Below are 17,701 nucleotides of genomic sequence, written 5' to 3' on the forward strand. Positions count from 1 at the left end.
AATGATGGGGTAAGAAGGACTCTTAACACTCATTGATGTCAAATGAAAATTTAATTTGCAGATGGCTTAGCCCACGCTGCAGAGCCCAGTGAGAGCTATTTTAAGTACATGAAAATGCCACCATTCAATGAAAGCAGGCCCAGGAAAGAGTTGAATGTTCTTTAACACAATAATGCTAGGTTTCTTATTTTTAAAATATTAAGGTCAAAGTCATGTCAGTGGAAGAAATAAAGTTTTCTCGTAGATTAGATTGTATAGACTAAAAGCATTATTTATGCAGCAAAGTAATTCAGGAGGAACTCAGCCACAGCTATCCCTAGTGGAGAGAATATACTAGCAACGAAGCGATCGTGTTTTCCTTGCTCTAGTGTTGCCAGAAGTTTGTCTTTTTCAGGACAAGATGCCGATGTCTGCGGCCACAAGTTTGAATAATAACAGACAGGGCAGAGGGCTAGGACTCTTACTTGTGGAGACAAGAATAATTTCCCAGGGAAGACCTCTGGATGGAGGAATACTTCATAAGAAGGGCCACACAAAGATCATGGAGGTCAGAGGATTTACAGAGGAGCATCAGTAGATGAGGGTGGGTTCATGTGGGCTGCTCAATTAAGGCCTAAGCAATGCAGCCTTTTCCACTTCCTCTCTTCTGCCCCTCTTTCATTCCTGACCTATATCTTTTACTTGCTCTCAAACCTGCCTCATATGGTCCATCAGAGTAAAGTAGATAAATTGTAGCTTCACATCTCCTCTGCACTTCATTAGAATACCTATATGATCTTTATTTTTAAGAATAATTTAAATATCCATCACAATTTCACGTGTGCTTGATGTAGAAAAAATGTGCAGTAGCACCCATGAGGGAGACACCTCTCCTTGCCAAACACTGTCTCTACATGGTGGATGATTGGGCATGGAGGTTTATAGCCCAGCAGAGGACTCTCATGTCTTTCCTGAAAGATCGAAAAATATTTTAAGTATTTTCTCTCTTACAGAGTCATCAGGGGCACCGTTATTCGCCATGTGGTAGATAGGACAGTCATAGGTAATTTGGAAATTAATGTAATATAGAAGCACTTGAGAAAGATAGATGTCATGAACTACTTAGGGGAACATCCTCATCCACTTTGAGAGACTTGTATTTCCCATACACATTTTTAAAAATTTTAATTATTATTTTTTTCAATTATAGTAGACATTTAATATTTTTAGTTTCAGGTGTAAAGCCTAGTGATAGACATTTATATAACTTATGAAGTGATCCCCTAGATAAGTCTAGTATCATACACATTTAAAAGTCAATTTAGGTTTGTGGATATGGTAGGTCATTTTAGAGAACCCAAAGAAAGATGGAAACAGTTTGTCCTTACTGTGGGTAGGCATAATTAATAAAAATTATTACTATTAAACTTTCTCCAAAATGATATTGTTATACAAATACAGGAAAATTGTTCTCTAGAATCTGATTGTCTTGTCTGACTTGTTTACTCACATTATCACTAGGAACTAATTTTCTCATATCATGAATCCTGATATATAGGAGACATTATATTTTCCACCTGCTGATCGAATTATCATTTATGACCCTGTATTCTGTTTTAAATGACATATTATTTAAATACAGCAGTCCTTAATAATATATAAATATGTACAACAATTAAGCAAAATTACATTGCAAAAGGCCCAGTATTTTGTAAATTCAATTATTTGTAAATTTACCTATGCAGTTTGTTACTTAAATATTATTATTTACCCATAATGATATGGAAAAATATGGAATTATTGTAAATTTGTATGGCAAATATTTCATTGTCACCATTGATTGTCAATTAATTAGAAAATTTTTGTTAGCACTATATACTCAAATAATCCAACAGACTTCAATAGGAGAATAGTGGATTTTTATGTTCTTATATCATTGAGTATACAGGAAGAGCTTTACTAATTCACATGAATGTCCCTGAGAATCAACGAGTTTCTAAAAGAATTCTAATACAATCATAACATCAGAGAGTTAAAAGAGTTCCTGGAGGTATTGCTTAATTTGATTATGTACCTTCTGGCTCATAAACGAGCCTCCAAAACAGCCTTTTTCTTCGTAAGGCATTTTAATGACTTAGAAAACTTAAGACCAAAGAGGCTGTGTTCATGCTTAAGTTAGAGCCCTCTTATGTCACATAAGCTTCTTCTTTTGTGCTCACTGAAGATGGACAATAGCTATTCACCACCCTTAGCACAATAGTTCTTTATGTAATAAAACACTTATTTTTCATTTTCATCCTTTAGCTTTCTCCTTGTTGAGTTAAACACTAAATTCCTTTAGAACTTACCTACAGGACCTCTTACTCACTTTGTTACATTGTTATTAACTAAGTCATTTTTTCTCTTGTAGAGCAATTTTTGCATAATGTACAAACCTCATGAATAGGTCATGGTAGTCTTATAAAAGGTCTGAGCAACTTTTACACTGTGAGGTGATTTCAGTCATTTTCTTTTGGAACACCAATGCTACATTTCAAATTTATAACTGACAGATGATTCATTCTGAAACTGCCTTCACCCTAAATTTTTGAACTGTCATAGAAACACACACAGAGTTTGTCTTTTTCCATCTCTGAGTGAAATGTCACATATTTGCCCTTATTAAACTTCGCCGTATTTCTAATTACCTTGTTTAATTTGTCAAGATCTTTATGAATTCTTACAGTGTGGCTCTAGTCAATAATAACCCCTACTCAACATAAAGTAATCTGCATATTTAATAGGCTTACTCTCTATTCCATACTTTCAATCAACATTGAAAATATTAATCAGAATCAGGACCAGGCTTGTCTTATTAAAAAATCTTTATTCAATATACATTCTAAGGCTGATATTGAACCATTGATCACTACCTAACATGTGGGCCACTAACAAGCTGTGATACAATAATACATAATATTACCACATGAAACCATGACCCAAATAAAAAACAGTATGGATTCAAGTGAGGAGTCAATAGTAATTTGAAAATTTTTTTCTTACAAGAATCTTTTAAGGAGATTAAAACATTAATCATATTACTTGATTTTTTTTCATTGGAAAGAAATAACTAAAAAGAAAGAAGTTACCAGGGATAATAGTAGGACTAATTTAATAGACTATTTGAAGACTAAGTGAAACATTATTGTCAAAGTAAGGTGGAAGGTCACTGTTTCAGTGAAGATTCTAATGAGTCTAACTAAAAACAAGAATCCTAGGTCTTCATAACCCAGAGCAGTGAACCAAGTTTCTACTGATAACTTAAAGTTTCAAAATACAAAGATGTTTTCTTTCTTCCCAGTGCAGAAGTTTGTACATTTCTCCAAACAAACAAAAAAAATATTTTAAGAACCTTTCAGAAAAATCATCCTCTATTCCTAATTAGGTAATACTTCTTTTTTAAGGGCTTTCAACTAAAAGAAGGTCTAAACTGCATATCCTGAAGCTCAGTCAGGTTTTATGAAGAGCAGCACAGACTGTACATATCCAAGCTGTTTTGCAAATGTGCTCCCTGCCCTTCATTTAGGAGCAAGACTTGAGAGTTCTGCCACAATCTTCATCTGAAAGGACAGCCAAGACAGCTGGCTACAGATCTTGTTCTTTACCTTTCCCAGGACATTTTGCGATTGGGGCATTTGACAATTTCCAACTTTGCCCTTAGGTTAAAAGATTGGGATTTGGGAAATAGGGGCTATAGCAGGGGTGTGTGTAGTGTGTGTGTCCGAGTGGAGGAGAAAGCCATTAAAAAGAAATTGACCATCTGTAGATGGCAAGCTTGTGGAGGAACTAAGAGGATCAGAAAACTAACAGAGTCAAACAGATACTTAGAAAGAGTGGAGGTCAGCATGCCAAGATTGCTGGCATGATGGAAGGACAGAAAGGAAAGGTAAGACTAGAAAAACATGGAAAGAGAACAAAAAGATTAGAAGATACGGCAACCCAAGAGTTTCCTTTCAGATCTCCCTTTCAATGTAAGATTTCTTTTATTAAGATATCTACATGAATATATTTTTATCAGTTACCTCAGACTTTTAAAAAAAATTTATAGTTCTTTAATTGATATCCTTGCTTATTAAAAGTCAGTTTTAAGTCTACAGTAGTTGCAAGTAATTAACAGACTTATTAAATGAAATAATGGTATCCATAGAGCCCTGCAAATAACAACTAAACTTTTTAAAAGCATCTTAAAGTTCTAGACTGTTTACAAAGCTTTTTAAGAGTAATCAGGATGATTATATGGCTCTCTGTTGAAAAAGGCTTGAGCTGAGCTTATCAAGATTATCTTTCTTTTTAACGATTGTTTTTAAAGAGTAGTTTTAGGTTCACAGAAAAAAAAATAGAGGAAGGTTACAGAGGTTTCCTATGTATGCCCTGTCCTACCACATGCATAGCCTCCCTCATTATCAGCATCCTCCACCAGCAAGACACATGAGTTACAACTGGTAAAGCCATACCGGCACACCATGATCACCCCAAATCCATGGTTTACGTGAGAATTTACAATCAGTGTCACACATTCTACAGATTTGGACAAATACATAACTACAGGTATGCATTGTTGTAGTATCTTTCAGAGTACTTTCACTGCTCTAAACGTGCTGCATGTTCTACCTGTTCCTCCCCTCCCCCACTGATCTTTTTGCTCTCTCAATAGTTTAGCCTTTAATTCTTGTTTTATAAATAAGTCAATCAGACCGTACCTCAGACCTTGTTTAACAAGATATCTTGTTTGTGTAGTTGATATAGAATTTTATAGTTATAAATATATATGTATAACATTTTTAAATTTATAAATTTTATAGAAGGGATATTATAAATAATTAAAACTATGAAGACAAATATTTGTGGAGTGAGAGAAGAAATGGACCACATTTTCAAAAACAGAAAATTAAGGTACAAAGTGGAATAAGAACTTGGCTTATTTTCTAGCCAAAAAGAGAACTTAAACACATATTCCTAGGTCTCCAGTCTCCTTCAGCGGTATTTTTTTTGCCAAACAACCCTGACTGCCAATCCTGCTGTTGCTGATTCTGTCACTTATTCTGCCTACATTAATTTCGCAAGAGTACACTCCAACTCAAACTAGCTCCTCTAGAATGACTAAACACACTACTCCCAAGTATAGGATTTTTACCATGTCCATGTACTTTTGGTAGATAGGATTTATTTACTTAGCTGACTTCAGATAAGAATGGAAGATAACAAGAAATAGAGAAGAGATAGGACTGCATATTATTGAGTAATTAACAAATTTCTAGGCTGAGAGGATGAAGATTGGGGAGAGAGAAAAGAGGTTTTGATCTGTTTAGAATGATTCACTTGTCCAGAAGGGAATGATTCACTTAACAAGAAAGGGAGATCTTGTTAAGGGTGGTGGGAGCTTATTAATTTGGCAAAATTTTCATCTTGCTGAGCTCAGTGTAAATAGAGTCTATAGCAATGCTAATGTAGCCCTGCTCCTGGGAGTCACAAAGAAAGTGGAAGAAAACTAAATACTCACTGAATGGTGGCTTTGAAATACCAACATACTTCTGGGGGGTTTTATTTTATTTTGTTCAAAAAGAAAGACAATATCTCACCTGTAACATCTAGATGGCTATATGTTTATAAAACATCCATCACAGTAGCACTTAAGGGCTTTGACAAGAAAGCCATTTCAACACTGTACAGTATAGAGGAAGAAGATGGATGTCTTTTCTGTCTGCAGTGCCTGTATTCTCTGAAGCTAAGGCTATGCTTTTCTGTACTAAACTGAAACATAAAAGCATATGAATGAGGCCCCGCTCCCTTCAGTCACCTTGATTTTGGATGCTCCTAATAAAGTGTGCAATTCCCTGCAGGGAGCTGCAAGGCTGCTTACTACTGGAAGACCGAAGAGAGTGGGTGAGATACTAAGGAAACCAAAGAACATATCATTTTGGGATCCCTCTTTTATCCTCGAAGAACAGGATAAAGAAATGGCTTTCATGTATCTTTCTGATTCCATATGAGATACATAAAGTCTCAGGCCAGATTCTAAGAAGCACTTTGGCTCATTCACTTAGTGAATATTTACTTGTAACCCACCATATACTCAATAAGGTATTACAGAAAGCACTGTGTTGCTACAAAGGGCATACCCCCTCAAGGACATACATTTTAATTAGGAAAGTAAAACAAATAGGATGATACTCTAATACAGGGCTACATATGGTTCAGAGTGTGAACAAGGCAGATGCAAAATGGTCCAAACAAGGGAGACACTAAATAGAGTCACAGATGCTATGAAGAAAGCCATATGCAGGAAGTGGCATATGAGCTGTATTCTGTGAGAGCGTACTTAATGATGAGTTAAAAGAGAAAACTCACCTAAAAAAGATATTCTGACCCAGGTATAGTGCCGGTCATTATCCGTAGCAGCTTGATTTTAGTGGTAGCTAGTTGAGCTAAGGTGACACAACAGGGTGAATCATTCTGCTAAGTCCTTGTTTATGTTTAATATTGGAGAAGGCTTGCTGACAGCCATATTTTTACTTCTGGGGGGCTTGGAGGATTAAGTGGCAGGACAAGCAGTCAACAGCCAGTGTGGGAGACCATGGGGTAGGGTTGTGGCTGCTGTGTCAGAAGCAATAGTAGCAGCAGCAACTCCAAGGTGTAGGTGAGCCAGGAGAAAGGATGAATTTTGCGTATGAAATTATGAACTAAATGACAAAAGAAATAGCTACTAACACCACCAAAATTGGGGTGGAGGGAAGAACAGCCCAAAGAATTGACAAGAGCTCGTGGAGAGCAAGTAGAAAAATGAAAGCAAATGTGGTTAGATAGGGTGTATCCAGGAATTATGCTATGTCTTCTTTTATTTATTTTTATCATAAACTTATGATGTTGAAGCCATTCTCTTTTTACCCTTAAGAGAAAATATGGCTTAAATGATTATGGAACATGACATGATTATTCAGGTAAGGAGGCAGAGACTTTGAATACAGGTTTGTGTGTGTGCATATGTATGTGTGTTGTGTGTGTGAATACATGGTCTCCGGTACCTCTTCCTAGGATATCACATAACTTAGAATTATCTGCAAGTAACTTAGCTAAGTATCATTTAGCCATTAATTCCTTTTGTAAAACTATTTATGTTTACAAAAACTTATAATGACCCTGATGTTTTTCATTTATTCATTTATTTATTTATTTCAATCAAAAAAAGTTTAGTATATTTGCTAATCAGAGATGACATGATCCACTGGTTAATACCAAGATTCAACTGCCATTGCCTGGATTTACTACCTTAGCTTTTAATTTTGTCACCTTCAATTGGAGATGAATATATTTTATTCTTTCTGAGCTATTATGAGAATTAAATGAGTAACCTACAGAAAGCATTAGGGAAGTGTCTGTCACATAGCAAGCAACTGTTAGCTGCTCCTATTATTAATGCTCTGTACCAGGTACTCTCAGGGTTATTAGGGGCACAAATATAAATGTGACATAATCTTTGCCTTTGAAGAATTAGCAATCTCAAAGAGAAGACATATACGTAAAAACTAATTGTGCCTGGACAAATGGAAGGTGCCAGAAGAAAAGATGTGAGGACTCAGTCATTTTACAGAAAGTGAACAGCATGTAAACTCCACACAGGTATGAAATTCCTATGAGTCTGGCTTGACTGGAACATGGACAAGTGTCAAATGGATTAATTGGTGCCAGAAGACAGGAAGGAGGCTGATCAGCTTTTGAAGGGTTCATTATGCTCTGTTGATGGAGTTGGACTTTATTTTGATGGGATGAGGTAATGATGGAGGTTTTCAAGCCAATTTTAAGGACAGGAGAAAGTAAGGGATTGGACTTCACACTCTAAAGGATAAATTTGAATAAGAAGTGCATGGATAGAAGGAAGCAATAGTTAAAAGAAAAGAGAATAAGAAGTGAAGTAGAAGGCAGGAAATGCCAGAATCTTTGATGACCTCATATCAAGAGGAGGGAGAAAATCAAAAAGAAAAACAAGATGTAGGAAAAAAAAGGTAGAGATGAAATAAGAGAGAGGAATATAGTTAGCCACTACCTCATTTCGAGAATAGTTTGTTAATCAAACAATGTAACCCATCAAAGATTCTAAAAAAGGAAATCATATGAGCATATGAATTAATGGGAGGAAAATCATGAACCTAATCTTAATGGGAGGAATTTGACAACATCCAACACCTATTCTTGGTAAAAAATAAAAAACACATATAAATATAGGAATAGAAAAGAATTTCCTCAACCACATAGAGAATACCTACAAAAACCTACAGCTGACATCATACCTAGTAGAGAAAGGCTGAATGCCTTGCCAGGGTGGGGGACAAGACAGAGATACCCGCTGTCATCACTCTTAATTGAGAAAGGAATAGACAAGTTCTAGTCAGCAGAGAAAAGTCAACAAAAAGAAATAAAAGGCGTATAGATGAGAAATAAGAAACACAACTGCTCAGCATTGTAAATAGCGTGAAGTCTTACATAGAAAATCTCAAATAATCTACCCAAATCTCCTCAAATGACTGGCGAGATCACAAGATAAAATCAGCATATAAAATCAACTGTATTTTTACATTAGCAGTGAATATATGGAAAGCAAAATTAAAAATCCACTGCCATTTAAAATCACTGGGGAAAAAAAAGAAATAGGCACAAATCTAGCATGTAAGATTTATATGTTATAAATTACAAAATACCGATGAAAGAAATTAAAGATGTAAATAAGTAGAGAGATAAAACATATTTATAAATTGGAAGGCTCAGTATAGTAAAGATGTGAATTCTCTCCAAAATAAGATACAGACTTAAGCAATTCCTATAAATACAAGCAATACTTTTTACAAATGTAGATAAGATTATTATGAAATTTATATGGCAAGGCAGAAAAAATAGAATAGCTAAAATAATTTGGGGGAAAAAAAGTGGGAGGAATCCCCCTGTTTCAAGCTACAGTAATCAAAACTTTGTAATATAGGCAGAGGGACAGATACACGGATCAATGGAATAGGGCTGAGAACATCGGCTCACACAGTATGGCCAACTGATTTTTTTCAGTACAAAGGTGTACAAGTAATTCAATGAAATAAAGATTGTTTGTTTGTTTTGCAGCAAATGGTGCTGAAAAATATTCACTGGCAAAAATCATGAACCTAATCTTAACTTTACACCTAATACAAAAGTTAACTCTAATGGACTATAGATTTAAATATGAAATGTAAAACAAGGAACTTTTTAGAAGAAAACAGTTGAAATTTTTTGGGATCTAGGATTTAGTGTCATCTTAGACATAATACCAAAAGCACAATCTATAAAAAAAATGATAAATTGGGCTTCATCGAAATTCGAAACTTTTGGTCTATGTGTGACCCTGTAAAGAGAATGCGAAGACAAGCTACAAACAAGGAAGAAATATTTGCAAACCGCATGTCTGACAAAAGGACTTGTATCTATGGTGTGTAAAAAACTCTCAACAGTAAAACAAACAAACAAACAAACAAAAACAAATAATCCAATTAGAAAATCAATAAATGAAATGAAGGGACCTTTGGTGTAAGAGGATATAAGGAAGAAAAAATGTTCAAATCAATATCACCAGTCACAAAGGAAATGCAAGTTGAGACCACAATAAGATATCACTATATATCTATCAAAATGGCTGAAGTAAAAAATAAATAGTGACAGCACCAAATGCTTAGATAGAGGCAGAGACACTGGATCTCCCATACGTTACTGATGAAAATGTGAACTGGTATAGCCGCATTGGAAAATATTTGGCAGTTAGTTAAAAACTAATCATACACTTACCACTCTATCTAGCAATTGCAATCCTGGGCTTTTATGCCAGGAAAATGAAAACATATCCACACAAAAACCTGCACATAAATGTTCTTATCAGTTTTATTTGTAATAGCTAACAACTGGAAACAATAAAAATGCCATTCAATATGTAAATTGTTAAACAAACTAGCACATCCATACCATGGATTACTGCTCAGCAATAAAAATCTATAAACTATTGATTCAGGCAGCAACTTAGATCTCAAGGGCATTATGTTCAGTAAGAAAAAGTCAATTTCAAAAGGCTACATACTGTATGATTTAACTTATACAACACTCGCCAAATGACAAAAATATATAGGAATGGAGAACATATTAATGGTTACCAAGCACTGGGGTGGAGGTGAGGGAGAAGGAGGCAGTGCGCTTCTAAAGTGGGGGAATGAGTTTTTGTAACAATGGTATAGTTCTGCATCTGTATTTCCGTGGTGGTTAAACATTCTACTCTAGTGATAAAAGTGGTGCAGAACTATATGCACATATTATACCCATGTTAATCTCCTGGTTTTGATATCATGCTATAATTATTTAAGATATAACCATTGTGGGGAAACTAGGAGAAGGGCACACAACTCATCTCTGTAATTATATCTTTGCAATTTCCTGTGTATATATAATCATCTAAAAAAACAGTTAAAAGAAAGTTTGCTTAAATATTAACAAAATTTATTGCTGCATGACTGATTATGGATTATTAATGCTTTGTCCTTCAGAATTGTTCTATGCTCTCCTATTTTCTCAAAATAACCTTGTGTTACTTTTATAATAAAAAGAAAATGCATTAAAATTGAGGAAAAAAAATAAGCCTGCTTTGTTTTTTTGATGGCACAAGGCTAAAAGTAATTAGCAGGCAAGATGGAATCCATGAATAACAGACTTTGAGGTGCAATTTTTCTGCAGAATTACATCTGAAAAGTTTCCTAACCAGAGTGATTTCTAGAATCTCCCTGCATAGTAATCCTCTTCCTCCTTACCTGTTTCGCTAAGAGGTAAACCACATCTTCTCTTTACATATTTTTTTCTAATAAAAAATAAACTGAAGTTACATTCTGCATCCACTATAAATGAAAATGTTAGCCTAGAAAAATAATGTTTCTCAAGCCAAATTTATTATAAATACTTAGGAATGTTAAATAGCCTTTGAAACAAGAAGATACATGGGTCAGATTTATATCAGGTAGAGACATAATAGTTAAATGCCATAAATACATGTGCGTTAGACATTTCTAATGTATTAGAAACTCATTTCTAATGAGTTTCCATATACTCCTACACCTATTCCCACAGACAAAACTGTCTTTCTGAAATGATGTTATTATTATTATCTCTAGGGAAAATTCCAAATTCCTTAACAAGCCTTATCATGCCTTCAGGATTTGGTTCCTCTCTCCTCTTCTATAATATTTCCCACCATTCTCACATCACCCATCCCAATCCAGGAGGAAAATTAACATATTTTGGTCATTTACTCTTTGCTAGACACTATCATAGGAGTTTCATCTCTCTGTTGCTTTTGCAAACGTCCCCCAAGTAAGCCACCCCTTCAGTCTGTCAAAATTTATCCTTCAAGTTCAAACTCTCAGATGATACCTGAGGGAACCACTGTGATGCTTGACAGTTTCCTTCCTTTCTCCTGTGCCTCCTCTCCAAGTTACTGATTTAAATTACTTCTTCTCTTGTGTTCCCACAGCATTTTATAAATAAATCTACCATAACCTCTGTATCATTGAATTCTACATTGCTATTTCTCTAAATATAGGGTCCAGCACAAATAATGCCCCTTTTTTATTACAAAATCTTTTATTATAAAATCATAAGCATGTAATTCTGTAACATAACAATATCACACTTAAGCACACCATATCACATTTTAGGTGAAACGTTAAAATTAAAAGTGTAAATTATTACACTCATATTATTGCCCTACCAACCACACACTCAAGTAACTTCAGTAGATTGTGACTCAGGGATACTACTTAAATAACTTTATAGACTAAATGCATAGTATGGTGTTTAAATTTTATGTAAATATATAGTTAGTTAAAATAAATATAATGAAGCTAATATAGTTATTTAGGAATTCTTATAGTTAGGAATACCTCCATTTCCAAAAGCGTGGTTATTATGATCTCTTTTAATACTGGCTCTCTAAAGATAGTTATGTAGTTCCATGAGGGCAAATAAAAAAAAAAGGTAGAAATCATTTCATTAGAGAGCACCTGCCAGTCACAACTATTCTCTCTATTGATGTGCTAGGAAAAAACTGTTCTTCTCCAGTGCACAGAATATTTATGAATCTCTTCTTGCATATGCTTGGAGAGAAATTCATCCTATATTAGTTTGATTTAGTGGCTACATTAACTCAATATTTTGTTTAGTCCAGCCTCAACCATTACAGAGAATGATAGCATTAAATTTAAAAGTATGGTGGAATGTTGATATCCTTTTGAATAGTCTCAAGCTCACTTATAGCCTTAGGAAATGAAAGACCTCAAGTTTTGCCACCAAAGATCAATCTTACTGAAGTTATTAATGACTATAACTGTATAATTATAATTTCCCCTCTAGCTATTTTCACTTTTATGTGTAAAATAAATAGGTTTTTGAAACTGCATCACAACAAACACTAATGGAGTTAACGTTGGTGATGTTGTTATTACCCAATGTTTACTCTGAAAATTCCTTCAAAGCTTCACATGTTCCATTTCATCATTGCAACTTTTAGCCTGATTACCAACAGAAAAAAAGTACATTGCATTTTCCAGGTATTTGAAAACAATTTAGCTACATGTCCTTACTGGTTATTGACAATAAAAAAGCTTAAATGTGATTAGAGTCTTATAGAAATTGCATATCTTCCCCTTGAAACTGGACTGCGTATCTCAGTACTACTCATCCCCAGTTGTCACAATCTGTCCTGATTATGCTGAGCTGCCACCACCATTGAAAAAATAAAAAATTAAATTTGTGAGTTATCTTTCCCAGGAAAAATTCACTTTCAAATTTTTTTAATGGCAAATGCCAACTAGAAGGTTAGATGCCCCTAAATACCTAATTTTGAAAAAGAGGTACATTTTAGAAAATGTATTAAGCTCTCCAAGAATAAATTTATTGAATTGCTCCTACCAAACTATGAGTTTCTGTCAACCAACTGTTCAAAAGTAGTTGCTTTCCTCCCCCTCTCTCTGATGTCCTTCTAATAACCTCTAGCTCCTCTTGTTTGGAGAAGTGGCTTTGAATTTGGGAGATGAAGATCTGATTAGTATATGTGTGCTAAGGGAAGAGCAAAATTGGCTTATAAAAAGATACTCTGACAAGTATTGTTTCATTTAGCGATGAGCAAATCTGATGAATACATATAAATGATTAGGAGGCATGACATTGGGTGGTATTGTGAAAAAAAGATTTTGCCTTTTCTCAGAAAAATCAGACTTAGAATTTCCCAAGAATGTTTGACATTAGTTGCAAATGAACTTGCAATGTTTCCAAAAAATATTGAAAACAGTTATGTTTACCAAAACAGCTGAGGCATGAAATTAGAAGATATCTTTAAGTCTGAGAAGAGAATCAGGCTTCTTTTAACTTATTTGGCTTTGATTTTCCCCTTTTAAAATTAGTCTAGGGATGAGATTAGAAGGATGGGAAAACATACCAACTGTTGACTTCTAACAATGTGAGTTGGCATTAGAAAGAAATAAGTTTTAAAAAATGACTTTTCCCTTATTTTGGACTATGAAACTACATTTGAGGAAAATATCATGTGAAATGATGATCTTTTACCATTAGATTTTATTTCAGACAAACCTAATGGGTGTAAAAATCTGATAGAGGCTTTTGCTCTCATGGCTATTTCATGAAAGCCTAAATACAAACTTAGCATAATACTCTCCAGTTCCATCCATGCTGCCAAGAAGGGTAGGTGTTCCTTCTTTCCTTCTGCTGTGTAGTATTCCATTGTGTAAATATACCACAGTATTTTTGATCCACTCATTTACTGATGGGCACTTAGGCTGTTTCCAGTACTTGGCTATATTAAATAATGCTGCTATATACATTGACATGCATAGGTTCTTTTGAATTGGTGTTTCGGGATTCTTAGGGTATAATACCAGCCGTGGAATTGCCGGGTCAAAAGGTAGTTCCATTTTTAGTTTTACTGAAGGAATTCCATACTGTTTCCCACAGTGGCTGCACCACTGTGCATTCCCAATAACAGTGGACTAGGGTTCCTTTTTCTGCACAACCTCACCAGCACTTGTTGTTTGTTGATTTGTTTATGATGGCCATTCTGACCTGTAAGTGAAACCTAATCAACAAACAAACAAGTGAGCAAAATATAACCAGAGACATGGAAATAAAGAACAAATTGACAGTAACCACAGAGTAGCGGGATAATGAGGGAAAGAAGGGGAAGGGTCAAGTCAAGAAACATGTGTAAAAGACCCATGGACAAAGACAACAGGGAGGAGGATTGAATGTAGGAGGTGAGGGGTAGGTAGAGCAAAGGAGAGTAATGGGGAAAAAATGGGGACAACGGTTAATTGGACAATGAAAAAAATAAAACAAACACAGAAAAATAAAATACAATAAATACAAACTGATGGCAAAGCTAGTAATGACTAAATAGTTTACATACACCGCACATGCACTGGGAAGTCTACAACTTCAATGAAACAATGACTCAAACATACAAGTTTTAAGAATAACTAGACAAAGAAAAACTTCAGTTGTAAGATTATGGGTTAGTATCAAATTCATATGTGTTAGATTTTCAGCTCTGACACTATTGATGATGTGATCTTGAGCATTTAACTCCCAATTACTGTTTCTTCATCTGCAAAATGGAAATACAAATAGCAAAATGGAAATAAAAATAGTATTTGTATTTTTAGGGTTATTTTGAGAAATAATTGAGATAAAATATGTAATATGCTTAATAAATTCATAGTGAATTCTCACTGAATCTTAGCCATATTTTTATTGATTATTATTAATAATCATAATAATATAGCAAATAAAATAACTGCTGTAGAAAGTCAGTTATTTTATTTAAAATTTTCTTCACTTATTTACTTAAAAATTCTTCAAAGTCAAATCTGAGCTACAGGTTTTTAGATTTAAGTATACTCAAAATGTGACAAGTTAAACATAATTGATATCAATTATATCTATGCGTTAAAATACTCCATTTTAATTTTTAAAACTATCTTTCTTAATGTGATTTCTATTATTGGATCTGCCAAGCAGTCTAACCCTGTATGGCAGATATCACTTATAAATATAATTTGCTCATATTGGGATGTATACCTGCAGAACTGACCCAACACAAAATTTTCCTAATTTTTAGTACCCTATTTTCTCAGACCAGCTGTAGATTTGAAAAATGTAATTTTTTATGTTCCTATACTTAACAAGAAATAAGGCTATGGCACATCCTTAATGATATTATCTGAAAACAACTGGCCGTACAGGGGTGTGGGATGGGAACTGGTATGGAACATTGAAAACCTAGGCTTAAGAATCAGAAACATTATAGGTCTAATCTTTAATTTATTAGTTGCATGCTTTGGGACAATTTACTTATCTTTTCAATTTCAGTTATAAAGTGGGTTATTAACCATATACATTTTAGAAAACAGCTGTAAATATTAACTGAGCCAATGCATGTTCCACATTTAGCACAGTCTGGCATCTTGAGAGTGTTAAATAAATAGTAACTATTGTTTTTATAATTTTACTAATTTCACTGATTCTTGGCTGGGTGGTTGTAATAATTTTCATTATTGCTTAAAATATGATTCTGATGGGGTTATCGGTTTTATAATTTATGCCACACATAGAACTGGCTATAAGGGTAATAAATTGAAAGAGTGTGAAGGTTTGTACCAAAGATATATGGTAATTTGGGAAAGAACTTGAAGAGCATGATTTGATGAGAGAAGTTGGAAATATCATTTTCATAAATGGGTGAAGGAAATGATTGTATTTTGCTATTATTACTTAAATTTGAGGATTTCAATTTTATACCAAAAGCAATTGAAAAAAATACCTTAATTCTTTATAGATCAATAATTCTTGATTTTATTTTTAGTATTGTGTTATAATATAATAGTTTGTGGCTAATGGACTTCATTTACATACTTTTTAAAGGCAAGAGCTTATGTTTTCTTTTAAGAATAAGTTAACTCTCTGATGAATTTCTTGATAAATCTAATTATTCTAATTTTAAATTGTCAGTTTTGTTGAGAAATTAATGTTCTTCAACTTTAAGAACATTCAAAATATCTTGTTTTAGATGAACAAAACATTTTCAGGGAAATTAAAAACAAGCAATATATAGAACATTATGTTCTAATAAGGTAGAAGTTGTATTGTTGTGCAAATTATGGCATGAAAACACAAAAGAAGAACTCGCCATGGTAAATCAAAGGCCTTTGGGCTCTCAGGTCTTGGGTGAATGGCATTTGAACTGAGGCACTGACTTAGGTAACTTTTAGTATCTAAGTGAGTGCACCATAGTTAATGACAATCACCACGACTGCAGCTGGAAAAACAGCAGCTATAATGATCACATTAGGTATTACGTAGTGAAGAGATAAACAGAAAGTAGTTTTATCTCTGGTCAGCTTCTCTTTCTCTCTCTTCCTATCTCCCTCTCTCCTCTTCCCATCTCTCTCTTTACTCATCTACCTATCAATCAACCAATCAATTCTCTACTGTCTGTCTATTTACACAGACTGTGAATAGCGGGACAGACTCATGGCAAGGACTGACAGTGACACATTTGAATTATTTATATTTAGCATGACTCCTTTTCCCTTCTTTTTCACAATCTTGTCCAGGCATAGCCATACATTGTGGAGGTTAAAATTCTGAATATGTGTTATCCTTCCAGGAAAATGTGGGAAGCAATGTTCAAATTATTTCCAGAATCTTTTTTTTTAATAAAGAATGCTCTACTAACACTGTATTTTCAGTAGTTGTACTATCCTGTGATATCTGTATATCACAAAATTAAGCCTATATTCAAAGGGACATCATACATTTATTATTAGAAACCAGATACTTATTTAAATAGCTTAAGCACTCCTGTTATTCTCATACTTTGTAGCTACTGAAATCTCTGTCTACTTACTGGATGGAGCTTTCAATGCGGGTGATAGTGAGGAAAGCAGCAAGGTTTGCTGTGTAAGATGAGATGACAATCAAAGCAAATAGCCACCAAGCCCCCATCATCATTCGAGTAGCCAGAGTTGTGTATGGGACCTCCCCACCTGTGGAAAGAAGCAATGAGAATAAAAGAACATCAACAAGTATTTATTGAGAATTTTGAAGTCATACACATTCAGAACCAAGTTAATTCTTAAGCAGTGAGAAATCTTTGTTCAAGACATTAGCATAGATCTCTGTATTTTGCTTATGTTCATTACTTTCTACTTAACTGTCTTTTATGAGACCATCTGGGACCCAGTCAAAAAGAAGCACGATAAACAGTCAGTATAATATGTTTAACTAATATTTCTTCTACTTTTTTGTTCAACCCTAAAATAAATTATGCTCTTATTATAACCAGAGATATACATTTTATTGCCAAGGGCTTAATTATTCACTACTTGTGTGATATTAATACTATTATGCTTCTGTTTAATACAATTTCTTCATATTTCTAGTTCAATAGGTAATATTGAAGATTATTTTTTGTTAAATTCCCTAGAATCACAGGTTAGCAATGATCTTGGGATCTCACATATTACTGTTGGCTTTAGCATCGTATGTTATGTTTTCCTGATTGACCAGCCACTCTTTACAATCCTGTAGAATCTTCGTCTCCATCTCCTGAATGTCGGAG

The 17,701-nt window shown here is 34.2% G+C and overlaps 1 protein-coding gene across 1 annotated transcript in view; it reads right to left on the reverse strand.

Annotated features, from left to right (window-relative positions):
* The window catches only part of GRID2 (glutamate ionotropic receptor delta type subunit 2), a 1,366,516-nt gene that overhangs the window by 267,354 nt on the left and 1,081,461 nt on the right, over positions 1 to 17,701 (reverse strand). Inside the window, exon 12 of the mRNA XM_054591733.1 lies at positions 16,988 to 17,126. Coding sequence (XP_054447708.1) covers positions 16,988 to 17,126 — 139 coding nt within the window. The remainder of the gene's footprint in view (positions 1 to 16,987; positions 17,127 to 17,701) is intronic.

This window comes from Pteronotus mesoamericanus, unplaced genomic scaffold (genome assembly GCF_021234165.1).
Source record: "Pteronotus mesoamericanus isolate MK-2021 breed Mesoamerican mustached bat unplaced genomic scaffold, CSHL_Meso_final scaffold_232, whole genome shotgun sequence".
Taxonomy (NCBI): domain Eukaryota; kingdom Metazoa; phylum Chordata; class Mammalia; order Chiroptera; family Mormoopidae; genus Pteronotus; species Pteronotus mesoamericanus.